Source organism: Dromiciops gliroides, chromosome 3 (genome assembly GCF_019393635.1).
Source record: "Dromiciops gliroides isolate mDroGli1 chromosome 3, mDroGli1.pri, whole genome shotgun sequence".
Classification (NCBI taxonomy): Eukaryota; Metazoa; Chordata; class Mammalia; order Microbiotheria; family Microbiotheriidae; genus Dromiciops; species Dromiciops gliroides.
Window position 1 is genome coordinate 273,764,726 of NC_057863.1, and position 27,435 is coordinate 273,792,160.

The 27,435-nt window shown below is 35.4% G+C and overlaps 1 protein-coding gene across 5 annotated transcripts in view; it reads right to left on the reverse strand.

The window, feature by feature from the left end:
* KDM6A (lysine demethylase 6A) overlaps positions 1–27,435 on the reverse strand; it is a 272,112-nt gene that overhangs the window by 136,538 nt on the left and 108,139 nt on the right. For all 5 annotated transcript variants that reach the window (XM_043993008.1, XM_043993006.1, XM_043993005.1 and 2 more), the window contains exons 4-5: positions 25,133–25,182; positions 5,229–5,287 (exon numbers count right to left, since the gene is read on the reverse strand). In XM_043993008.1, the coding sequence (XP_043848943.1) occupies positions 5,229–5,287; positions 25,133–25,182 (109 nt within the window). The remainder of the gene's footprint in view (positions 1–5,228; positions 5,288–25,132; positions 25,183–27,435) is intronic.

Consider the following 27,435-nt stretch of genomic DNA (forward strand, 5'->3'; position numbering starts at 1 on the left):
CAGTTGAGAAAACTGAGGCAAACAGAGGTTAAGTCACTTGCCCAGGACCATACAGGTAGAGTCTGAGGCAAAATCTGAACTCAGCTCTTCCAGGCCAAGCACTCTATGTAATGACACCAACTTGCCTCAAAAACCTTTCACAAAAATTAACAGTTAAAAAAGAACACATTTGCTCCCCTCCCAGCCGAGGGTTAAGTGACTGGCCCAGGGTCACAGAGCTAGTGTCAAGTGTCTGAGGCCACATTTGAACTCAGGTCCTCCTGAATCCAGGGCCAGTGCTTTATCCACTGCACCACCTAGCTGCTCCTAAGCTTATCTTTTAAAATTTATTACTTTAAGTCTCAACTTTTATTTTTATTTTTAAAATTCTCTATTTTGGTACTACCAATCAAAATACATGAAAAACTAGCACCTGGCACTTAATCAACGTAACATTCTAGTATTTGGGATTTCTGATCTTTCTTCATTGCTTAAATCCAAATATACATTTCCTAGCTAATAAAACAGACTGTAGAGGTTAACAAGTTTTGTAAATTGTCTTGAATGGTTCAGTTAAGTAGAATCAATACAGAGGAAATATAAATCCTTCTTCAAACATTAACACATGTTAAAAAGGATATTATTCTCCAATTCTTGTTTGCTACAATTCAATGCAGAAAGAACACTACACTTGAAATCAAAAGATCTGAGTTCAAATTTATAAAAAGTACAACTTTTAATCCCATAATATTTAACAGATAAAATTCCTATGACATTTGATATTCTTATTAAAGGTATACTTTGCACTATGCTAGTGAGACTATTCATCCTTTATGTTCTCAGGGCTAATTCAATCAACTCTTTCATATTAATAAGGTATTGAAGATTTTTTTTAAAAGGCATATATTCATTTTGGGAGATTATTATGTCAAATCAATATGGCGACGTTAAGAATTCAAAAACACTGGCAGTCTAAAGTGATAAATCAAATTCAGTAAGGGACAGGGATAGAAATTGAACCTGTCACATCACTGGTATTCTGAGGAATAACCTTTACCAGTGCAAGCTGTCAATTTCTATGCACCTCAGAGTCTTAGAGAGTACCTATACCAGATGTATCCTGGTTCACATGGACAGTACAATGGGAAAAGTGGGACTGGAGGACACTAATGTCATTTATTGCACACCTAGCTACCACAACCATGAAATAATATTAAATAATTAAATCTAAATAATAATAAATCTAATATGGATAAATGTAAAAAGAAGTATATTTACTTGGTTTTCTTGAAAAAGAATGATGTAGACAACCATTCACCAAAAAAAAAAAAAAGTTATAAATGGACATGTTCAGTATAATTTACCAGATGGACAAAGACAAACCATACAGTCACGGCTTCTGCAATTGTCTTTGTTATCTTCTGCTCACAGTGGCTGATGTACATGGTAGAAATTTAATAAATGAACCATGAATTAACAGGAGCAAATACTAGCTTCAGACCGTTATAAAGGATGCAGAAAAGTTCTCAGAAGTGTAAGGTGATAGCTAATATAAAAATAAAATGTGGGCTCTTCATTTTAGAAAGATACTACTTGTATACTCCTATTTTTATGGTGTTTTTAAAAGTAGTGTTTTTTTCTTGTACATAATTAACAACAGTGTAAAGAAAAACAACTTTGAAGGAATTTATAACTCATCAGAAATTACAAACTATGATTCCTAAGAACAGATAAAGAAGCTCAGCAAAGTACCTGGTAGAGAAATGGCACTTAATAAAGACTGATGGAATGAAGTACACTGCCCACAATCTGACAGAGACATGAAAAAATTCAGAGTACTGAATGAAATATTTTTTAACATGGCTTATGAACACAATCTACTTTTTTTCTTTGTGTACAATGTCAGGGAAGGTGGAGAGGAGAGGAAAGAGAGAAGAGATATTTTGTTAAGAAAAAAAAAAAGGATTCTAAAAGCAAGTAAGATGATATATAGTTCTACTGTATTCCACCCTAACCCTCCCCAATCAGACCATATATGAAGGTCTCTTTTTCCATGCCATTCTTAAAAAATGTAATAACTAACAGGGGGAAAAGAATCAGCATAAATTCAAGTATTTCAAAGGCCAGCAAGTTGAAAATTTGTCCCAAGTAGAATAGGCTTCCTTAGGAAGTGATGGGTAAATGAATTAATTGTTGATGCTATAGAGTTTGGTCATAAGAGTTGAGAACAAGTATTTTTCTAGAGTTCTTTCAATTCATACTCTATAACGTATGCTTTCAAATTCTTTAATAAAAAGTAGCTCCTCCCAAAGTTCTTTAAAGTGGAGTCTTTCATACTAAAACTTAAAAAAGTTTTGATAATTGTATTTCAATATAATTTTATATATGCAAAAATATTACTCCATGAAGGTGAATGCATTACACCAAAATGGTTAAGGACCCCTGATCTAAACCACAAAATAACTGATCATTAAACAGAAGGAATGTTTCTTCTAAAAATTAGAACTGTCTAAAGTAAGAGGGGCTGGCTCAGAAGGCAGTAGATTTTCTTATTTGAGGTCTTCAACTTAGATGGCAACTTGCTCCAGTATATTCTGAAAGGGAATTTTCATTCACATATGGGATGCATTAGGTGACATTAAAATTTTTTTCAACATAAATTTTCACTGTCTTCCCTCCTACTTTAAATGTATTCAGAAGGCTGGTATATTTTCCCATTTTCTGACTCTCAAAAATTTTAAGTGAGAAGTCAGTGAGAATGAAATACCAACAGATAACACAGCACTAACACTGTGAATAAAAAAATTATACATTTAAACTTTAAACAAAGAAACCAACAAAATGTTTATTTTATGAGCATTATCAAAGTAATTTATAATTTATGAAAGTTTTCCTGTTTCTTTTGTATTCAATATACTTATGTATAAATTATACTATGTTCTTTTCATTCTGCTAATGTTGATATTTAATAGAAAATCTTTCTAAATTTTTCATATTTGCCAGGTTCATCAATATTGATATTACCATACAGTATTATAATATAGCCATATAAGACTAATTTAGCCATGCCCCAACTGCTGGGCACTGAACTTATTTTCAACATTTCTGCAATAAGAAATAATGTTGCTACAAAGGTCTATTAATGTATATAACTTGGTGTTAACAGTAATATTTGGGCATGCCCCCAAACTATGATTTTTCTTTTCATTTTTCCATAATACTCTCTCCCAAATTCAATTTTAACATGAAATTAATATATAGCACCATGTAACTCAATCCTTTACTCTATAGCCCTCATATATTTTTATATTAATTTTTTTTTAGATTTTTGCATCTGTTAGATATCAGATAGCATACTGATGTTAACTTGAATTTTTTACTGATTATTAGTGAACCTGAACATTTCTCAAGCTATTAAAATTTACATTATCTTCTACAGGTATCAGATTAGGTAATTCTGTCGAATACTTTTGTTGGCACCTTAAGGATTTTATAAATTTGTGTTACATTTACCATAAATGTTTCAATGTTTAAGTCTATCACCTAGCTAGAATTTAACATAGCATATAATGTGTGTGAAATATGGATTTTTTTTTGCCATACTGCTAGCCAATTTTCCCAACTTCATTTACTTTCACTACTTTAAAATTTCCAAGGATAATTAAACACCAGTTCTTAACATCTAATTTGTTTGATGTCTCTCATTTCTCTTCATTTGTCTAATATTTTTGTGTAGTAGTGTATTGTTTGAGAAGCCAAATATTGCAAAAGTACTTCGTGAGCTAACCCTTCTGCAGAATGCCTCGTGATATTCATTACACTTGTTTCATTACTTTTTCCTAGTATATTTGGTTGATTTGCTTTGAATCTAAAAATTAATATGGATATAGCTGTTGTTATGGTTGTCATTATATAGTGTATAGAAAAAGTAATTACTTCAAAAGGGATACAACAAGTCAGACACTGTTTCATTTATGTCTTAAAATAACTAAAGATAGGGGCAACTAGATGGCGCAGTGGATAAAGCACCGGCCCTGGATTCAGGAGTACCTGAGTTCAAATCCGGCCTCAGACACTTAACACTTACTAGCTGTGTGACCCTGGGCAAGTCACTTAACCCCGATTGCCTCACCCCCCCCCAAAAAAACAAAAACCCACCACTAAAGATAGCAAAGCAATGCTAGAAGAGGTTATAGGTCAAAAGATATATGTATATATTTCTTTAACAGAATTGTTAGATGGTTAAATCTTTTTGGCAGAGTAATCTATTATTTTGCTACAGATTAGAGAAAAGAATTAATTTTCTTTATAAACATTAAAAGAAAAGCCAGAGTGTCTTTTTCATGGAATAATAATCATATTATCATATGCAAGCGGAAAGTATTATGAAAAAGAAGAAATCTAGATTCAAAGATAGTTCCTAGTTCAGTGACCAGCATAAAGTAGGATGGTTCTCTGAATAAATTCTTTTTTTTAATCTTTTTTTTATTTTTTGGTGAGGCAATTGGGGTTAAGTGACTTGCCCAGGGTCACACAGCTAGTAAATGTTAAGTGTCTGAAGCCGAATTTGAACTCAGGTCCTCCTGAATCAAGGGCCAGTGCTTTATCCACTGCGCCATCTAGCTGCCCCCTGAATAAATTCTTAACTAGTGATTTATATCATTTCAATAAAAACATTTATTACTTAGTCTGTCGAGACTAAAATTTCTAGCTGTCCTACCATATCATCTCTTTAAATGCTTTTTCCTGATTACTGTAATTGTTATCATAAGCAATACTATCATAAAAACAGTGTCAATGACTACCTTTTGTTTTATATTTTTAGTGGGATTCTGCCTATGACTCAATAGCAGGATTGCCCCATGACTAATTTACACAAAATCTTACACCAAATCAAACTGAGGATTATGAACAAATTTAGGAATCATCTAATCTAGAAAGAAATGGAAGTTTACCAAACGTGTCACAATGGTAGTAGAAGACAAACCAAGAATTTAACCCCAAGTTAATTCTAACTTCAAGTCCATTCACTCTTCCCACTGCACTAATATTCTTAACTATGAGATAAAGCTTCAAGTGAGAAGAAATAAAACATAAGCATGTTAACAGAAAATGGGTCCTCACAATTTCTCAAGTTTGGATAGCTTTAAATCAATATTCTATTTCCAAAAAAAAGTTCAATAAAATTTCTTATTATATACCAAAAGAACACATTGTTTTGGAAAAGAACTGTCATTAGGCTGACTTACCATTGAAATGCATTGTAATGGAAGTAGACCAAACCAAGGCCATATAAAAAGGCAGCATTCTGTAAAGAAAAGAATTTTTTTAGAAAGGTATACAGAACTCAACATTTTAGAAATCCTTATCTGTTAGCAACAGATATAAGTGCATGAAGTTTTCTCACATAGTATACTATTCTTAATGAATTCAAAATTACATAGGGATGAGAAAAAAGCCAGAAGAAAATAGGAATCCAAAAATCACTGAAGTAAAAACCTAATGGAATAAGATTTCATCTTATACTTTGCCAAGGTTTAAGTTTGATTTTTTAAAAATAACCCTTCAGCATGGCTAGAAATCAAAATAAAATTCAGAACTCAGTGACCGAATTTACTCCTTGAACTTTATTCTGCTATTCCTGAAGAAATCTTCCCTATAGTTTTTGTATTCTCTCTAACTTGTTTCAAATTCAATTTCAAGTCCCTAAGCATCAAGATGATTTTATCAAAGGAAAGAATAAATGTATTAAAAACTAGAATTTATTATAAACCCAAAAATATTTTTCAGAAAACCTTTTTGCTGATGCAGAAAAAAACAAAATATGGTAAAAAAGTTTATTTATAACTTTTAAAAAGTGGTAAACAACTTATTAAGGTATATGGTGTGAAGTCCTGGAATAAACCATATTTCTTCCAGGCTGCTTTCCATTACCAATTAATCTCTACCAATAGTTAGGATATTTGAATTTTAAACAAATGCTATATTTGTATTTTTGAATACAGCTGATATGAAATGGGAGAAGTAGACAGAAGTGGAAGATGGAAGGAGAGAAAAAAACCCTTGTAATAAATATGCACAAATAAAACAAATTCTCATGTCCAAAAATGTGTCACATTCTTCATCACTGGTCCTCTGGAATCATGGTTGAACACTGCACTGAAAAGAATTCTCAAGTCTTTCAAAATTGTCCAATCCTATAGTGCTGTGTTTACAGTATTAACTGCTTTCTTTGTTTTGCTCTTTCTACTTTCTAGTTTATACAATTCTTCCTGAGGATCTTTGCAACCATCTTTTTCATCATTTTTTACAAGATGATGGCATTCCATTACATTCATAATTTGAACAGCTATTCAAGTCTACAAGCATTTATTAAAGTGTCTCCTAGGCTCTTTACAAAGTGCCAAAGGGATGGGCACTACCCTATACAGTTTCTAATCAGTACCCAAAAAAGCTGCTATAAGTATTCTTGTATTTTTAGGAACTTTCCTCTTTCTCTGCAGTATAGACCTAGATGTAGTATTTGTATGTTAATAGGTATGCACAGTATAATAATTTTGGCACACTTCCAAAATTTCTTTCCAGATTGTCTATACCAATTCATCCTTCTACCAATAGCATCGCTGTACCTGTTTTCACAAGTCTGCTCAGGAATGTGTAATTTTTCATTTCTAGCAACTTTATTTATCTGAAGTGTGTGAAGCTAAACCTCAGAGTTTCTCTAATTGACATTTCTCCAATTTTAAATAATTTAATTTGGAGTATTTTCTCTTATAGGTTTAGATAGAGATTATTTTGCTCAGTCATATCTTTTGACCATTTATCAACTGGACAATGGCTCTTATTCTTACAAATTTCAATCAGTTCTCATTTACCTCAGAAATGAGACACTTAGCAAAGAAACTTGCTGAAAGAAATTTTTGGGAGGGGATGGGGGAAGGTAGGTGGCACAGTGGATAGAGCACATGCTCTGGAGTCAGGAAGACCCGAGTTCAAATGTGAGCTCAGACATTTACTAGCTGTGTGACCCTGGACACATCACTTAACCCCAACTACTGGCCACCTTAAAAAGATTACTTAAGAATTTGGGAGAAAACATTTTTGTTTAAAGATATGTTATCAAAAAGGATGAGAGTGAATAACAGAATCCACTGTGCCAACTATCAAAGGAAAAGGAGATGGTGGTTATGACCATACAAGTACACAAATGAAAACCACATCTAAAGTCCTCTATGCTGATTTATGTGTCATAAATTGGATCCCAATATCTCCTTATCTAAAGGAATCCAAGGACCCAGGTACTGATGATAAAACTTAATTCACAAGTCTCAAATCCTATCAAGTATAGTAAATCTTTTTGTGTATAGCAATGTTTTATAAAAACAGAGAAATGGGGCAGCTAGGTGGCTCTGTGGATAAAGCACTGGCCCTGGATTCAGGAGTACCTGAGTTCAAATCCACCCTCAGACACTTAACACTTCCTAGCTGTGTGACCCTGGGCAAGTCACTTAACTCTCATTGCCCCAATCAATCAATCAATCAATCAATCAATAAATTGATTAATTAATTAATTGAAACAGAGAAATATAATAACTACAGAAAGAGGAAAGGGAAATGGAATTCCTCCTAGTTTTACAGGTGAAATTACAAAAAAAAAAATGAACACTTCACACTTAAAATACATTAATCTGAAAACTAAAACATCAAAAAAGCTGTATCTAAAACTGAAAACTCCTCAGGGGCCACAAAATAGTACAACCTCCTCATTTAAAATGGCCAAATTGAGGCCTAGAGAGGTTTCCAGGGGTCATAAGGAGTTAAAATTAGTAGTACTGTTATTCCAGATCCTTTCTCCTTTCTACTCATCCACATTGTTTCCATCCTAAATTAATACATGATTTAAGCTTAAGATTACTTATTACAAAACACTAATGTTAATAAAACTCACAAGGGTAACTCACTTTACCACTCTGGGCCTCAGTTTCTTCATCTGTAAAATGGAAAGGCTAGACCAGTAAGATCCCTACTAGCTCTCTGTTTATGATCCTAACCGGCAAGTTCTTTTGTCATGTTAAACAATAAAGGAATAAATAGCGACAACAATTCTTTAAGTTTCTTAATGTAATCTAGACTTATTGCCACTATATTTTTTTAAAAGTATTTGAACATAAGGTCCCTATGGTATCAGTCATTAAGAGCATTTCTTTCCAAAGTGAAAGAGTCACACTTAACATAACAACACTGGGGCAGCTAGGTGGCACAGTGGATAAAGCATCAGCCCTAGACTTAGGAGGATCTGAGTTAAAAGCTGTCCTCAGACACTTGACATTTACTAGCTGTGTGACCCTGGGCAAGTCATTTAACCCTCAATGCCCCACCATAAAAGAAAAGAGGTAACATAATAATTCTCTGCCATGCATTGATAACACTGAACATCATTAGAACACTGACAGTTCAAAGATGACCAATCAACCTATTTATAATAGAATTCTTTTAAAACAAACTGAAAAATATGAAAAAATATGAATAATACCTGATAGAACTGTAGTTAAGTTACATTAATTTTTTTTCTTAATTCATAGGTTCAAAAACCAAGAGATAGAAGAGATTCACAGTCATTTAGTCCAATTTCAAGGTCACCCAGACTAATCCTTTCATTACTTCACAGTTGAGAAATGAATAGCAAAATAATTATATGGAAGACCAAACACCTCAAAGGAGTGTATTTTTCTTAAGTAGTTAACCCAGCATTACTAACAGTATCTTAAAAAAGCAATTAGCCTATATGATCCATGATGCTATTTTCTAATTCAAGAAAAAGACAACATTTTATGTGACTAGAAATCACTGGTCCTGGGGCAGCTAGGTGGCGCAATGGATAAAGCACCGGCCCTGGATTCAGGAGGACCTGAGTTCAAATCCGGTCTCAGACACTTGACACTTACTAGCTGTGTGACCCTGGGAAAGTCACTTAACCCCCATTGCCCCGCAAAAAAAAAGAAAGAAAAAAAAGAAGAAGAAAAAGAAATCACTGGTCCAAAACTGTATGTTTTTAAAATCAAGATCTAGTCACTAGGTGGAATGATGATTTTGCTTTTTTCTCCTGGGAACAACAGGTCTTCTGCCCATCCTTTTAAACAGCTCAGAAGAACTCAAAGATAACTCACTTGTTTAAGAAATTACCCATTTGGGAATTTACTATGTATGCAGCCTAATGTGAGAATATTTTTACCAGGGTCCCACTTCCCCCACAAGCATGGGGTGACCTTTCTAAGTTACCTCACAATTCATAGACTGCCTTCAAGTCATGTCAATCAATGGACTTGAATGCTACCAGCCAATTAGCTTGGAGCTGTGTGTGGGGACCACCCCTCTTCCTGTCCTGCAGGGAGCTTCTGCTGGTGGAGACTCAGGATCTCTCTCTTGGTAGTGTGGGTCTGTGAGGTGGAGGCACCTTTTTTTTCCCCTCCCTCTCCCTCCCATGTAGATCTTAGCTAGGCTTTCCTATCTTTGCAGAGAAACATGTTCTCTCTTTGCTAACATCTAATATACATTAATGCCTAAACTATTGCTGAAGCTTCTAATTTATAAGTAAATCCTAGCTAGCATTCCCCACACTGGGGATAAGTAAGGTGACCACACACATTTAGTTTTACCCGTCACAATAACAAGTGTTTGTTATTTCATAATGCGTGCTCACTTTTTTGCAAAGCTTGCAACTACCTGTCTTAAAGTAGCAACACTATCATTTCCACACTTTTGCTCAATTCTTAAATAAACAGTACACCTGTTATAATATTTTTGCAAAGGATGTTAACATCCTTATCTTGGGAAGGTGATGAAAATGGCATTAAAGTTACGTAAATTCTCTGAAAAATAAGTTTCTTCACCTGCAAAATGAGAATACCTGAGCACCCAACAAATAGGGTTGTTTTAAAGATTACATGAAAGAATGCACATAAACTACTGCAAACAAAAGTGATATAGAACAGACAGTTATTATATTATACCTGAATAAGTCAGGATACATGCAAAAAACATGACTCCTTACCCCTCATCCCAGAGTTATTAAATCTCATTATGGCAACAAAATCCCAGAATCTCACTTTGGCACAAATAATGCTATCAGACGGGATCTTCAAACTATTTATACCAACCACAAAATTGAAGTAGAAGTAATGATTTGGGAAGTGAACAGCTGGGTTTTTGAATTCTGGAACCCTAAAACAATAGGCTTTTTACACAGGAAATGAGTACACAGATCTACTAACAAGGGTTGATAAAAATGGATAAACTTCAGAGTCTTTGAAATTTAATTAAGAGGGTTTAAATTGAAAAAGAAAAAAACCTGGCCATGTTTACCAACACAACATACCATACAAAATTAATATTATTAAGTGGGAAGAATACACCCATGTTTCAGATGTACACAAATTTGCAATAAAAGATGAACCAGAGGATTCTAATGGTAAGAGGCAAATTTGAACTCACTAGAATTGATGTTTATGGAAGGGATACTCTAAAGCAGAAGAGGGGACAACAGAACTGCCTTTGTAGCCACATAAAGTCATTCTCTAATCACTAATGGGAAGAGAACTGAGAATTATAACTCTTAAGTCCTTCACATTTCTAATCCAAAATGTTCTTCTGCCACCACCACTTAGCAAGATCTCTTCTTCCTTTGAGGTTTGTTGTATCTATAAAGATACAGCTAAGTGAAGGAGAGGATAAGGATATAGACCTTTAGGAAGTAAGACCAGAGTTCAGATATAGTCTCTTGTTATCTTTATATCCCTGGCTAACTCACTAAACCTCCCTACCTCAGTTTCCTCAACTGTAAAATGAGGACAATAATAGTGCTTATTTTTCCAAGACTGCTAAAATCAAAAGATATATTTATAAGCACAATGCCTGGCACATTGAATACACTTCATAAATGCACTTAAAGGCAGTCCATGAATTGTGAGGTAACTTCCGGAAGCTGGCTTGACCTTAGAAAGGTCACCCCATGCTTTCTCAGCAGGGGGAACCCTGGTAATAATATTCTCACACTCCCTGCTGTGCTTCATTGAGAAACAGGGTTTCCTTAAATGAAGCAATTACAGATACTTATGACTAAGAATGTAAAGGGAATAAAAGAGAGGGAAAAAAATTGAGTGACACATTGACAAAAACTAAAGGGGGCACTCCCCTTTAGCAGGTGGACATTACGAAGAAAAACTACTTCTGTGGGCAGGAATGGGGGCTGTTTGGCAACTTCACTGTTCATACACAGTTCTGGGAGATAGTTACAATGCATGAAAAGGCAGTAGGGAACCTGGCCCAAGATCCAAGGCACTAAAGGATGACCATTGGTATTTGTATTTGCAAGTACATACAAAAATTTGCGTGATGCAGCCAAAGCAATGCTTGGAAAAGATTTCTATCTCTAAACATTTACAACCCCAACCAAAAAGGGGGGGGGGGGGGGGGCCGTGGGGCACACGCAGGAAATAGATCAATGAACTGAACATTCAGCCTACAAACAACAAATGCAGGAAAAGAATAAATTCAAAAGCCCTAATTAAGCACCAAAATGGAACTCATAGTAAAAAGGAGAGAATAAGAAAACTAAAAATGTTTAAAATAATAACTAATAAAGCTAGTAGCTGATTTTATTTTAATATATTAGATAAATCATTCATTAATTTGATAAAAACAAACACAAAAACCCAAATTACCAGTATCAAAAGTGAAAAGGCAAAAGCACCAATGAAGTTAAAATTAAAGCAATTACTTGGAGCTATTTTGTTAAATGATAGGTCTGTAAAACTTAGAAGAAAAATGAATAAATATTTTTAATTGCCCTGATTAAGAGAAGAGGAAATAAAATACAAATAAATTTTGTCAAACATTTAAGAAACAATTTCAATATTATATAAACTTTGGAAAAAAAGGTAAAGGAGACCTACCAAATTTCTTCTATGAAAAAAAAAAGTATGCTTTTTATACCATGGAGAACAAAAAGAAAAAGAAAACTATAGGCCAATTTCCCTAATCAATACTGATGGAAATATTTTAGCTAAAATACTAACAAAGAGATCACAGCCATTTATCACAAAAATCATATAATATGATCAGGTGGGATTTATATCAGGAATGCAGGGATAGATTCAATATTAGGGAAAGTATCAGCATAATTGACCATATCAATAACAAAAACAATAAAAATTATCTAATAAAGCCAACAGATACAGAAAAGGCTTTCAAGAAAATATAACATCCAAAAAACACCAAAAAGGAGAGGAATACATGGAGCCATTCTTAAAATAAGTAATATCTATCTAAAATGAGAGCAAGAATGATCTGTAATGGGAATGCACTATTAGCCTTCTCAAAATCAAGAGTGAAGGAAGGATGTCCACTGTAACCACTATTAATTGATATTTGATACTCTACTTGACATGTTGGCTACATTAAGTAAGAAAAGCAAAAGAAACTGAAGGAGGTGGGGCAGCCAGGTGGCGCAGTGGGTAAAGCACGGCCCTTGAGTCAGGAGGACCTGACTTCAAATCTGGCCTCTGACTCTTACTAGCTGTGTGACCTTGAGCAAGTCACTTAATCCTCAAACTAAAAAAGAAAAGAAAAAAGAAACTGAAGGAATGGGAACAAGTAACAGGAAAATAAAATTCTCACTCTCTGTAGATGACACGATGGCTTACTTAAAGAAACAGGGAAAATAAACTAAAAAAACTAGTTGAAACAATTACCAAAGTTGCAGGATATAAAATAAACCCATATAAATCATCACATATTTATATATTACAAACAAAATCCAGGAAGACAAGATAGAGAAACTCCATTTAAAATAACTGCAGGCTGCATAATATATTTGGGAGTCTACTTGCCAAGATAAACCCAGGAACCACAGGAACACAATTACAAAACATCTTTTTACACAAATAAAAACATATCTAAACAACTGAAGAAACATTAATCGGTCATGGATAAGTAAAGCCATTATAATAAAAATCAACCATGCTATCCAAATTAATTTACTTAGTTCAGTGCCATACCAAACTATCAAAGAATTATTTTATAAAACTAGAAAAAAATAACAAAATTCATCAGGAAGAACAAAAGGTAAAGAATATCAAAAGAATCAATGAAAATTATGTGAAGGAAGGCAAAACTAGCAGTACCAGATTTCAAGCTTCATTACAAAGCAGTAATCATCACATACCAGCTAAGAAATAGAATGATAGATCAGTAGAATAGATTAGGTACCCAATATACACTAGTAAATCAAAATAATAATTTAGTGTTTGATAAACTTGGCTTTAGAGGTAAGAATTCACCATTTGACAACAGTTGCTGAAAAAACTGGAAAGCAGAAACTTGGCATAGATCAACATCTCACACCAAATACATGGATAAATTCAAAATGAGTCCATGATTTAAAATGTATTATCACAAGCAAATTAGGAAAACATGAAAAAAATTAAACCGTCAGATCCATGAATAAGGGCAGAGTCTATTAAACAGACAAGAGCTAAAAAGGATCACAGGACATAAAATAGGTAATTTTGATTACACAAAATTAAAAAGATTTTTAATAAGGAAACCAATGCAAAGAAAATTAGAAATTATTAAACTGGGAGAAAAATGTTATACCAAGTTTCTCTAAGGCCTCATTTCTCAAATATATAGAAAACTGAAATAAATTTATAAAAATAAAAGTCATTCCACAAAGGTCAAAGATATGTTTCATGGGAGGCTAACCCACTATTGGCGGAGTTGTGAATGGATCCAAGAGCCATTTGGAATGATGCCCAAAGGGCTTATCAAATGGTGCATACCCTTTGAACCAGAAATATCACTGCTAGGTTTACATCCCAAAAAACAGAAAAAGATTTATTTTTACAAAAATATAGCAGCTCTTTTTGTGGTGGCCAATAATTTGACATCAAAGGAATGCTCATCAATGAGGAAATAACTAAACAAGCTGTGGCATATGACTATGATGGAATATTACTGTGCTATAATAAATAACAGAATGTGATTTCATCAGAAAGGCCTGTATAGATGGATAGAAGGAAATGAAACAGCTTCATAAAGAACACTGAAAGAATGGGAAGGGAATGAGGAGGGGAGAAGGAATGGGAGGAACATGAGAAATGCATTCTATAATAGGAATGACACTAAATTGACAGTAAAGTAACATGGGTAAGGAAGAAGTAAATGTAAGACTGAAAAGGATGTTTGGGTCAGGTTGTAAAGAACCAAATTGAGGAGTTTCTATTTGCTCCTAGAAAGTGATAGAAAGTCAGTAAAATTTTTAAAACAGCAATCACATGGTCAAACCTACACTTGAAGAAAATCACTGGCAAGTGTCTAAGGAATGGAATGGAAGGAGAGATCAATTGGGAAGTCACTGCAATACTCTACAGGAGAAACGGAAGCCAGCCTTGGCAAATAAACTAAAACACTGTAGCCTTTAAACAAATATACTTTGAAATAGGTGGATTTAAAAATGTATATATTTTTTTAAATTTCCAACTATTAATCTGCATTTTCCTGGCACATTTGCTGGATTCCACTTAACAGATCTTTCCCCAGGAACTGCACCTACAATGAGTATTCAGGAGAATATAAGACATTATTTTCACCAAATTCCATACTAGAACCAAATGCAGACAAGATTCTAGAAGGCTTAGGCAGCTGTGTAGCGTAATACATAGATTGCCAGGCACAGAGTCAGAAAGACTCATCCTTTCTTAGTTCAAATGTGGACTCGGACACTTACTAGCTGTGTGACCCTGGGTTTAAACAAAATAGTAACCTATAATAAACTTTTCATTCAAGGGATTTTGAAGATTTTTATCCATTAAAAATCATTCATCTTGAACTCCTCAGGGGCATACCAAGAAACAGCCAAAGATTACAAAAAAGAAAATAAATTTAACAGCTAGTTTAAATGCAAAGAAGCCTGAGCAACCTTTAATCTTAAAATGAGTGGTTCAGGAGCAGCTAGGTGGTGCAGTGGGATAGAGCACCAGCCATGGAGTCAGGAGTACCTGAGTTCAAATCCGGCCTCAGACACTTAACACTTACTAGCTGTGTGACCCTGGGCAAGTCACTTACCCCCAATTGACTCACTTAAAAAAAAAAAAAAAAGATGAGTTTTCCATAAATGAGACAACAGATCTCTCCTAATCTCTTCAGTTAGGAAGACTTCACTTAGTCCAAATATTCAGGGTTGTAGAGAAATACAAAGCCAGCAGAATAAATTCTAAGAACAAGATTTCTGATAAATTTCTATTAGAAAAATCATAGTAATTGCTATGTGGTCATCTCTCACATTCTACATGATTTCATTTTTAATTATTAAAATACAGAAAAATTTTCAGGATCATCTTTTTTTCATTTTCTTTCCTTTTTTTGGATGCAACTGGGATTAAGTGACTTGCTCAGGGTCACATAGCTAGTAAATATCTGAGACTGGATCTGAGCTCAGGTCCTCCTGACTCCAGGGCTTTACCTACTGTACCATCTAGCTGCCCTGCCCCCCTTTTCATTTTCATTTTTTTTCCTTAACCTGTGAATCATTTGATGCGTTTTGTTGGTTTTGGTTTTGTTGTTGTTGTTGTTGTTGTTGTTTTTGGGGGGGGGGCCACAATGAGGGTTAAGGGACTTGCCCAGGGTCACATAGCTAGTCAGTGTCAAGTGTCTGAGGCTGGATTTGAACTTAGGTTCTCCTGAATCCAGGGCCAGTGCTTTATCCACTGCGCCACCTAGCTGCCTCAATACCTATTGTTAACAGACATGAAGAAAACTATAAGAGTCTAGTACCTTAACTAAGAAAAACTAAAAAAAAATTAAAAATTAAAAACTATAAATATATTTTCTAAAGCTCAAGTTTCAGTAGTGCAGGCCCGTTTTGGATTCTTTCTTGTCTCATATTTCAATACAAAAATTGAGGGCTTTCACTAACTAACATTTCCCTCTTCTCCCCTCCTCATCTAATATCACTCAGATGCCTTTCTTCACTATCTTCTCCTTCACCTCTATCTCAGAGATTGATCTTCTTCCTTGGAATACAAATTCATTTCTATGTGGACAAATTATTTGATTCCAACAAGTTTTCTCCAGCAGATCTTTAATCTCAACCTCTATCTACAAACAAACAAACAAAAAACACCTCTTGATCTATTTCCATTACTTGTAATCCCATTCCCCTCTACTCCCACCCCTTCTTCCCACTCTCCCAGCCCTTTCATAGCTATATTTTGAGAAGGATGTCTACAATTGATATTAGTCAACAGAAACTGCTCTCATATTCATCAATGATTCCTTAATTTTCAAACATGGTGGTCTTTTCACAATCCTCGTTTTTATTGACCTCTCTGTAGGCTCTGACAAGATTGATTGTGGGAAGATAACTTCTCAATACTTTCTAGGTTTTTCCTGAAAATACTGCTGGTTCCTGGCTCTCTCCCAAACTATTTGTTGCTCTTTTTCAGTCTCTTTTCCTTCCTGGATCTTCTTCCAAGTTATGTCCACTAACCACCAATGTCTCCCAAGACTCATCTCTTCTACTTCTATACCATTTCTCTTAATGATTCATCATTTCTGTGGGCAGTAGATGGATCTCAGATCTACTTATCTAGTCTTAACCTGTCTCCTGACCTCTAGTCTCATGTCTTCAACTGCCTATTAGATATCACAAGTTGGTTATCTCATAGACATCTTAAATTTAACCCCTAACTGAAATCACCCACTTCCCCCAATCAAACGTTCTTTTCTTCTTAACTTCCCTATTACAGTCAAGTACATCATTACCTCAGTGTCCCAGGCTCAAAATCTAATTGCCATCCTCAACTTCTTACTCTCTTTTCACCCCCAACACCTGAACAACATAACCATTCTGTTGCCTAGTCATCCCAATTTTATTTTTGTAATATCTCCCATATATATTACCTTCTCTCCTCTGACACTAACAAGACTCTGGTGTAATACCTCATTACCTCCTGCCTGAACTATTGCAAAAGCTGCTGATTTTATAACCCTGCCACAAGTCTCTCCCCACTCTAGTCTAACCTCTATTCAGTGACCATATCACCTTCCTCCCCAATGTTCCCCAATTCAATAAACTATTGTGGCTTTCTATCACCTCCAGGTCAAATACAAAAATCTTCTATTTGGTATTCAAAGCTCTTTATATCCTGGATCTTCCTTTCTAATAATCTTCTTACACTTTACTCCTCCCATACTCTCTGAGCCATTGACACTGGTCCTCATGCTGATCTTCTCACAAGGCACAACTTGACTCTGGGCATTTTCACCAGCTTGGCCTTTATCATCTCTGCCTCTTGACTTCTCTGTCTTTTCAGGTCCCAGCCAAAATTCCACATTCTACATGAAGTCTTTTCTATTCCCCTTAAAGATAGTATATTCCCTCTATTGAGTATCTCCAATTTATTATTTATATTATTTGTAGGTTGTTGTCTACAAGTTGCATTCCCAATGAGACTATAAGCTCCTTAAAAGCAAGGACTATCTTTTGCCTTTATATACCCAGCTCTATATAAAGTACCTGGCACATAGTAAGAACTTAATAATTATCTCTCAATAAACAATAAGTCCATACTATGTGACTAAATAACTCAGACATATCTAATAAAGCCTCCTGCTCTTTCCTGTTCTACTGATTCTAGGGTTCACAACAAGATTTCCTCTAATTCAAAGTCAAGTTCTTGCCTTCAGGATTATTGGATGAATTTTAATTTTCATATGAGCAAGCTAACAGAAATTGCCACTCTGGAAACAAACTGGAAGATAGCAGTCATAGAAGCAACTCATGATGGCAATTATCAAACAGAGAAACTATTGCAATTTTTGCTCTTTAATATTCTGTACTAATGTCTGATTAAAAATGGGCAGAAGTCAGTATAGATCTGTAAGGAAATAATGAATAGCAAAGAGGCCAAAGTTGATGATAAGTTGTTGGCTGTGTCCTTCTCATTCAGGCACATCCTATATAGGTCCCAGGGTCTGTTAAAGGGGACAAGAACACTGAGAATGTCTGACATGATAATAGCCCCAAGCATTTTTTAACTATAGGCAAACATCAGTGGATTGTGGTCAAAAGTTTCTTTATAAATTAGGTAACTATAACTAGGAACATTTGCCATTAAAAAAAACATGCCATAAGTAATGCCTATTTCCAAGGCTAACCAACAAAATCTATAATATATTCACTAAAAAAAAAACACAACAAAATCTATAACATAGCTAAAAGATTATACATCCTACCTTTTTGTCTTGTATAATGCCACCATAATGATGCTTTAACCAACATTGTTTCAAAATAACAAATATACCAATATCAAATATATTACAATGAAGCCCACCTTAAAAGTCACCCAAATCTCACTTTTATGTTTGTTGTTTAAAAGAGTAGTAAGCCCTCTGACTGATAGGAAGTAGTCAGAATTTAGAGAAAAATGACTGCTGGGTAAAGACAGAAACAATGAAGTGGAAGGGAGTTACTATTTTGCACTTCTCAGAAAATGGTTTCTGGGCAAGCCTGAAATATTCTCCTTCCTCTAGGCTACAACAAAGATAAGACTCGGGGCAGCTAGGTGGCGCAGTGGATTCAGGAGTTCAAATCCAGCCTCAGACACTTAACACTTACTAGCTGTGTAACCCTGAGCAAGTCACTTAACCCCAATTGCCTCAACAAAACAAAGCTAAGACTCAACAGATTCATGGAATATACAGATATAAAGCTGGAATTGACTACAAATATCATCCAATTTAATTCCCTCATGTTCCTTATGAGTTACTGAGTGATCTGTAACTTACCCAAAGCTACACAGGTACGTCAGATGAAACTTCAGGGTTCCAACCAATTTAAAGACTGATGTTTCTAAAAAGATTTTTATCTGAGCCTTTTAAATCTACATTTCACTGCCTAAAAACTTTTCTTCCATTTGTAACACTGTTGCTACGGAATTGTCTTTTACAAAAAATGTATGTTTTATCTAAAAATGAAGTACATACACCTGCATATTTGCAATGGAAAAATGGGTAGCACAATATTTTAGCTGTAAAGCTAAAATGCCATGACTACAGGATCACAGATTAAAAGGGACTATGGAGGCCATCTAGTCCATCCTAAATTACTGGGGAGCAGGGAACCAGACAGCTTAAGTGATCTGCCCAAGTAACACACTTAAGAAACAGAGGTAGGATTCCAGCCCATATGCTCTGACTCCAAATCCATAGTTCCTTCCATTTTACTACATTCTAGTAGGGCTCTTTGAAATAAGTCTGTCAAGAATTCCAATAGGGACAAATAGTCCTTACTAAGAAATTTACATTCACAGAACTTTAAAATTAAATGAGATTTTATAGATCAACTACTCCAATTCCCTCATATTATAGACAAGAAAACACAGTATAATACCATCAAACTTATTGCCACATATATTTTGGAAAGCAAAATTTGAAATTCAATTAAAAACTCTGGGTATTGGGAACATAAATTCCCCTAAAACCAGAACTAAAAGTGAACTAGGGCTACATACAAAGAGTTATCAAAGAAAAGGTTTCAGCTGTAGTAACAATGATGTACATCTTCTCTGTTAAATGAGATAAATCTTTAGCTGTATAAAATGGGCTGAGCCCAGGTTAGCAGTATCTGATGAAAAGATTAGGAAAAGGAGTAGAAGGAAATTGCCCTTCCATTAGAAGCCAGGAAGTGATATAGTACTAAAAAGGATGTAAAAAACTACAAAAAGAGGAGAAAAATTTTGAATATTCTTTCTACTTCAATCTACTATAGATCAGATAATTGGGTGGTGGGACACAAAGCAAAAATAATTACCACCCTCTTGGGGATTACAGACAAATAAATACAAACTTAAAGTAGAACTTATTTAACAAGGAAGATGAAGTGAGTCTAAAAAAGGGATAGCCATAGGAGACAACTGACCCAAAGATGAAACAGAGGAAGATATGAAACATTTGTGATAAAATAATGGAATTTGGCAGATGCCCAGGGGCCCCACCTGATTAATTTAGTATTGTCTGAATTGGGTGAGAATGAGAAACTAAGTACCTACTTAAGGATGACTGGATGGAGGCCACACCTGCCTGGCCCTGAGTGACCTGTTGGTGTACTAGTGAAATGAGGAAGAGAGCACTCCCAATCAACCAGCTTGAAGGACCACCACTTTGGGGAAGGGAGAGAGGAAACAGGAAGGGCACGCTCACTCATAGAAGAACACTCTTTTTGGTGAGGAGGAACCAGCCTGGTGGCAGATGGAGAAGAGGGGTAGCCCCTCTTAGTTATTTGGACACCAGCTTGGTGATGAGAGATTTCATGTGGGCTGCTAGGAAATTGCTTTCTTTCTCTCTCGCTATACTGAATTAGATCTGAGCTAGTATTTACATGCTATAAGGAATCTGTTCTCAATCTCTTCACTAACTTATTATATATACATCTTTAAAAGCCTAAACACTTGCTGAATTTATCAGTGACTTTAGCCAGCTTCCCCCTAAGACCTGGGGGTGGGGCCACAAATTAGAACCCACAATTTAGATTTTAAATAACACACATTCTAGGTGACAAAAGGCAAGTAGAACATTATGGCTGAACTAAAGAGTGGTAGAGAGAAATACAGTGTGAGAAAATTTAAAAAGTTCTATTAATCAGTATTGATTAATTAAATACCTATGTGCCAGGCACTTTGCTAAGCACTATGGATACAGAGAATGAAACAATTCCTACTCACAAGGAGATTGCATTCTAATGGAGGAAACAAGTTTATATAAAAATATATAGCATAAACAAAGTAAATAAAGACAAATATATATAAAATAATTCAATATATAGTTCTGTAAGGGGGTGGCAGTGAGGGCACTTATGAAGAGCTTTCAATAACAAAAAATGTATATTTTATATTTAGAGTTCTGATAAGAGTGTTGTTTATAAGCAAATTATTTGGGGCAAATGGAAGCTACATAAAGATATTTTTCTTCTGATAAATCAAACATGTTTGCATCTCATCAGGAACATTCATGATCTGCACTGATTTACTCGCATTTCCAATGGTCCCTCATTTTCAAATAGTCTCCTTTGTACCAAAAGTACAAAGAAACTGAATTCATCAGTTTAAAAAAACAAATAATCTAGAATCTATCAAATAAAGCAAATAAGAAAGGCATGGAAACAGGATATAAATACCACTATAAATAAAACTAGGAAAAAATGAATACCAATTTGCTATCATTTAAGGGCATTTAAATAATGCTCACAAAAGATGACTCCTCTAGTTAGGAAATTATTAGAAACTTCAAATTACTGTGGATTACCTATAGAAATAGTTATGTGTGCTTTGCAGTGCTTAGCTTTCCACATAAAGGCATCAGCTCTGAAAGTGCTTCATAATTCAGAACCAAAATAGGGCTCCAAATATCAAATGGACAAACCTACCTAGAAGCAAATTCTCAAGTATAAAGTACTTTGAAGACAGAAAAAACATTTCAAATATGTTCTAGTTCTTTAAAAAGCAATCAGACAGGGGCAGCTAGGTGGCATGGTGGATAGAGCACCGGCCCTGGAGTCAGGAGTCCCTGAGTTCAAATCTGGCCTCAGACACTTTAACACTTACTAGCTGTGTGACCCTGGGCAAGTCACTTAACCCCAATTGCCTCACTTAAAAAAAAAAAAAGCAATCAGACAGGATGAGTGAGATGAGCAGAACCAGGAGAACATCGTACACAGTATCATCAACATTATGTATTGATCAACTGTGATAGACTTGACTCTTCTCAGCAATACAATGATACAAGATAGTTCCAAAGGATTTGTGATGGTAAATGCTCCCCAAATACAGGGAAAAAAAGAACTGTGGAATATGGATGCAGGCTGAACCATACTATTTCTTTTGTTTTTGGTGCTGTTGGTTTTCTGTTTTGAGGTTTTTCCTATTTGCTCTGATTCTTCTCTTATAATATGACTAGTAGGCCTCCGCCAGTCATGGACAACCATGGATCAGTGCCTTGAAGAGCCACAGACCACAGTGTGGCTGTGCAGTCCGATACGGGAGCCGCAGCTCCTGCTGCAAACAAGGACATCGGAAAACTGTGCTCTCTGTTGCCCATCTGTTCCTGCGTTTCATTCATTTTTCTTCCTCCAGAGCTTGGAGGCCCATCTCAGCTGTGTGCAAGCTACTCCTGAGTACTGAACTCCAACCAGCATGGTCCTTGGCCATCTCCTCCAAGCTGCCAGTGTCTATTCCCAGAGCCCTCAAGTCTCGCTTGCATACATCTCTGTAAGGAAGCTGGGGGCATCCAGCAGGTCTTTGGCCTGAGGCTAACTCGCTATAGACTAGGTCTTTAGGAATGTGCCTGTCTTGCATGCCATGCACATGACCGAGCCAGCACAGCCGTCTTTGTTTCAGTAGCGTGTAGATGCTCGGAAGTTGTGCAAGTTGGAACACTTCTGTGTTGGTGATCCTATCTGACCAAGATATGTCAAGGATGCGCGAAGGCAGCACATGTGGAAGCTCTTAAGCTTCTTCTCTTGTCTATTTTATGTAGTCCATGTTTCGCTGCCATACAGTAAGGTACTCAGGACACATGCTCAATAGACAGCAAATTTGGTTCATCTTGTCAGTTTACTATTTGCCCAGACATGCTTGGCAAGCTTAGCCATGTTTTAAGTAGCTTTGCCAATCCTCTGATTGATCTCAGAATCAAGTGACAAACTGTCACTGACAATAGAGCCAAGATACGAGAATTGGCTTACGACATCCAAATGGTAGCTACCTATGTGTATCAATGGAGGCGACATAGCACTCTGCTACAGGATATGCGTGATGCCCACATAGTTACTCTTTATAAGAACAGTGGAGACAGGAGTGACTGTAACAACTACAGAGGAATTTCACTTCTCAGTGTCGTTGGGAAGATGTTTGCCAAGGTCACTGCGTAAACTTGCCAACCGTGTTTACCCCCCAAATCGCAATGTGGCTTTCGAGCAAGGAGGTCAACTATTGATATGATTTTCTCGCTTTGCCAATTGCAAGAAAAGTGCAGAGAACAAAGAAAACTCCTCTTCATTGCCTTCATAGACCTGACCAAAGCGTTTGATACGGTTAACAAAGAATGTCTTTTTGAAATTCTCTCGAAAATTGGTTGCCCTCCTAAACTCCATAGCCTGATTCACTCCTTTCATTGCAACATGCAGGGTGTCGTACACCTCTGAAGCATTCAGCATAAACAGCGGAGTCAAGCAAGGATGCGTGCTTGCTCCCACGCTATCTGGAATTTTCTTCTCCATGCTGTTACATCATGCTTTTGGTTTGTCAACTGATGGCATCTATCTGCATTCCCGGTCGGATGGAGGCCTGTTCAATGTCTGAGATCCAAAACCAGAGTGAGAGGTAGCACCCTTAGAGAACTGCTTTTCACCGTTGATGCTGCGCTTGCCTGTCACTCAGTGTGAACTGCAGACCTTGATGGATTGCTTCTCCCAAGCTTGCATGAACTTTGGCCTAACCATTAATCATAATATGACTAATGCAGAAATATGTTTAATGTTATTGTACATATATAACCTATACCAGATTATTTGCTGTCTTGGGGAGGGGGTAAGGAAGGGGAAAAAAATTGAAACTAGAAATCTTATAAAAACAAATGGTGAAAACTATCTATACATGTAACTGGAAAAAAATAGAATACTTTTACAATTTTTTAAAAAAGCAATCAGACAATAAATATATCACCATTTTACTCTTAAGTGATCTTAACTGACCCCAGTGGATGGTCTGAAACATAATCTGAGCCACATGCCATGAGTAAAAGTTATACTTTTTTGCATGGTCAAATCATCAGGATAAAGTTATTGTAAACACCTAAGTGTGTTTCTATCACCTGAAGCTCTCTACTATATTTTCTAAAAATCTTCAACAAAAAATATTATTGGTCTTTTGTTCTTACATTAGCTACAATTTTCAATGTAATCCCTACTACTTCCAGAGAGTCATCCTATAACAAAGGAACCTATTTTGAGCAAGGAGAATTTAAACAACTTTTCCACAGTCACCCAGTCAAAAAGCTTATCAAAGGCCCTACCTGAACCAAGGTCCTCCCTGACTCTAAGCATGACTATTCACACCACCACAATACCTATCTATCTTCCTTTTGTTATTCTTAATTTAACTATGGATAGACATTTTCATCTTTAAAAAAAAAGGATACTTGGGGCAGATAGGTGGCCAAATGGATAAAGCACCAGCCCTGGATTCAGAAGGACCCGAGTTTAAATCCGGCCTCAGAACACTTGACACTTACTAGCTGTGTGACCCTGGGCAAGTCACTTAACCCTCACTGCCCCGCAAAAAAAAAAAGGATACTTATAGAAAATCCAAAAAGTAGTGCTAATTGGTAATGAGGGAATGTAATATCCAATACTAAAATAATAATTGATAACACAAGAATATCACATGCTTCATCACCTCATTTTTCAAAGGAGATAATATTAGTGCAAGACTGTTGGAGAATGCTGACCCAAATGTGTGCTGTGCTTAAATTTGAATCTGTACTAGTAAAAACTTATATCAAGAGTAAAAAATTCAGCCACTACCATAAATCATATTAAAATGAAGAAAATACAATGACTTATCAGTATGTTCAAGCCTCTTAGAAATATCATCTACAAATACAGTAGGATAGTTTCAGATCACTATTGAAAATAAGGCACATCATGCAGGGCTGAAACAGGGTGAAGAATTTAAACAAACTTGCACAAAGACTACCCCACCAGCCTCTTCTCTACAAAATACAAATACCATGACCACTTACTTACACAATAATCACATATACCCAACTCTCTCCTCACTGCAAGGTAACAACTAAAAGGGTTAGGAAGACCAGAAAGAGGAAGGATAACGTTATCAGCCATACCCTTGGACCAATACATTTGGTACAATAGATCAAGATCAACAAATAACAAGGAAAATAGAATTCTTCATCTCCCTGCCATCACACCCCTCATTCTAGAAATCATAAAATGGTCATTGATAATTTTATTTTGGACATAGCTCAGCAGCAAAATACCAAAATCAAGTAGCAAATAGAAGAAATGCAAAGATGCACCAACCTTCCAGTAGTCAGATTGTAAACTGTAGTACCTCTGGTATGCAGATAATGCTGAAAGAGAGGAAAAAAAGTTTTAGAAAAAAAATTTAAAATTATAAAGATATCAATAAAAGATTTCAAAAGCCAAAATCAAATTGAAGTTAATGTTTCTCTGAAAAAAATAAACTTGATGTTACAACTACAAAAGACCCCCCCAAAACCAAAAAAGAACATAATAAATTTTCTAGACACACAAACACCCCCTGAACTCCCAACAATCTCATAATTTAGATTACATAAGCAGAAGTACACTTCATGAATAGTATTCACATAATTATCCATAGAAACCTATACTTTTATTGTGATTTCTTTTTTAAAATTACTTTAACCAACAACTCTCAGGTACCACCTGACACCTATCAGATTGGCTAATATGAAAAGGAAAATAATAAATGTTAGAGAAGCTGTGGAAAAATTGGAACACTATAAGCTGTGCATACCCTTTGACCCAGCAATACCACTATTAGGTCTTTTTCCCAAAGAAATCATAAAAAAGGGAAAAGGACCCACATGTACAAAAATATTTATAGCTGCTCTTTTTCTGGTGGAAAGGAATTGGAAATTGAGAGGTTGCCCATCAATTGGGGAATGGCTGAACAAGTTGTGGTATATGAATGTAATGGAATACTATTGTGCTGTAAGAAATGATGAGCAGGCAGATTTCAAAGACATCTGGAAGGACTTGCATGAACTGATGATGAGTGAGATGAGCAGAACCAGGAGAACACTGTACACAGTATCAACAACATTATGTGTTAATCAACTGTGACAGACTTGATTCTTCTCAGCAATATAATTTCACTCCTCCCAGCAACCAATTACCATCTTTTATCTGCCCACAAGGAAGCTGAATTCTTAGGTTTAATTCTTTCCTCACTCATGCAATCTGTAAGATTTACCTGGTTTATTATTAAAGATTTGGAAATAAGTGAGCTTAGTGTTATCTGTCAATTTTATAATATTGCTGTACATTCCTTCTCTCCAATTACTCATAAAATCATTAAACAAGCCCAGAAACTAATTATCTGTAGTAATCCTTTGTTTATAATTTTCTCAGAATACTTCTGAGTTCTACCTTTAACTTTTTTTCTCTAAAGCAATCACATTTCCATTTATTATAATTAATAGTCCATAACACCATCCACAAAACAAAACAAACAAAAAAATACAGAATAAAACTAACTTTCCTCCTATTACCTGCCCCGCCCAAAAAGGGGGGGAGGGGGTGAGAGGGAAGGTTTTCCTGATTCCTGCAACAACTAGTGTCCTCCTATTGGCCTTTGTACTTAAATTTTATTACCTATTCTGCAAATTTTTCTATACATATTTATGTAAATACTGTCATTATAGAATATAAGTTCTTTGAGAATGGAGGATTTCTTCTGTTCCTGGCAAAGAATAAGCATATAAGATGCTTGTTAAATTGAGACAAGAATACACCATTGAAGTTGTAAACTGATCCAACCAGTCTAGAGAGCAATATGGAACTATGTCCAACGGAGTATAAAACTGTTCCTACCCTTTCAAAGAGCAATACATTCCAAGGTCTATATGCCAAAGTGATCAATGATAAGGGAAAGGAACTAATTTGTACAAAAATATTTAAAGTCACTTTCTGGGGTGGCAAAGAACTGGAAATTGAAATCTGCCCATCAACTGGGGAATGGCTGGACAAGTGGTGGTTTATGATTGTGATGGAACACAAGAATGCCTTCTGAAAATCATGAGGGAAGACTTATATGAGCTGATACTGTACACAGTAATAGCAAAACTGTAAGATGAACAACTGTGAATGACAGCTATTCTCACAATATAATGATTCAAGAAAGGTTTTTGATGAAAAATGCTATCTGCTTCTAAGAAAAGAACTGATGGAATCTGAATACAGATCACAGCATACTTAAAAAAACAAACATATCTTTTTCTTTTTCTTGTTTGTTTGTTTGTTGGGGGAGAGAATCTGTTTTCTTTTACATCATGGCCAGCATGAAAATACATTTGGCATTATAGCATATGTATCCAATACCATATCCAATTACTTGCCATATAAGAAAAGGGGAGGGAAAGAAGAAAGGGAATCTGAAATACAAAAAAATTTTTAAATGAAAGCTAAAATTGTTTTTTACAATTGTAAATTGTACACATTGTTATAAATGTAATTGGAAATACAGACTTCCTGAAAAAAAGAGATACTTGTTGATTGACTGATCTCATATATTGAGCATAATTTTTATACCATGACCATCAAGCAGTCCAATTCATTCT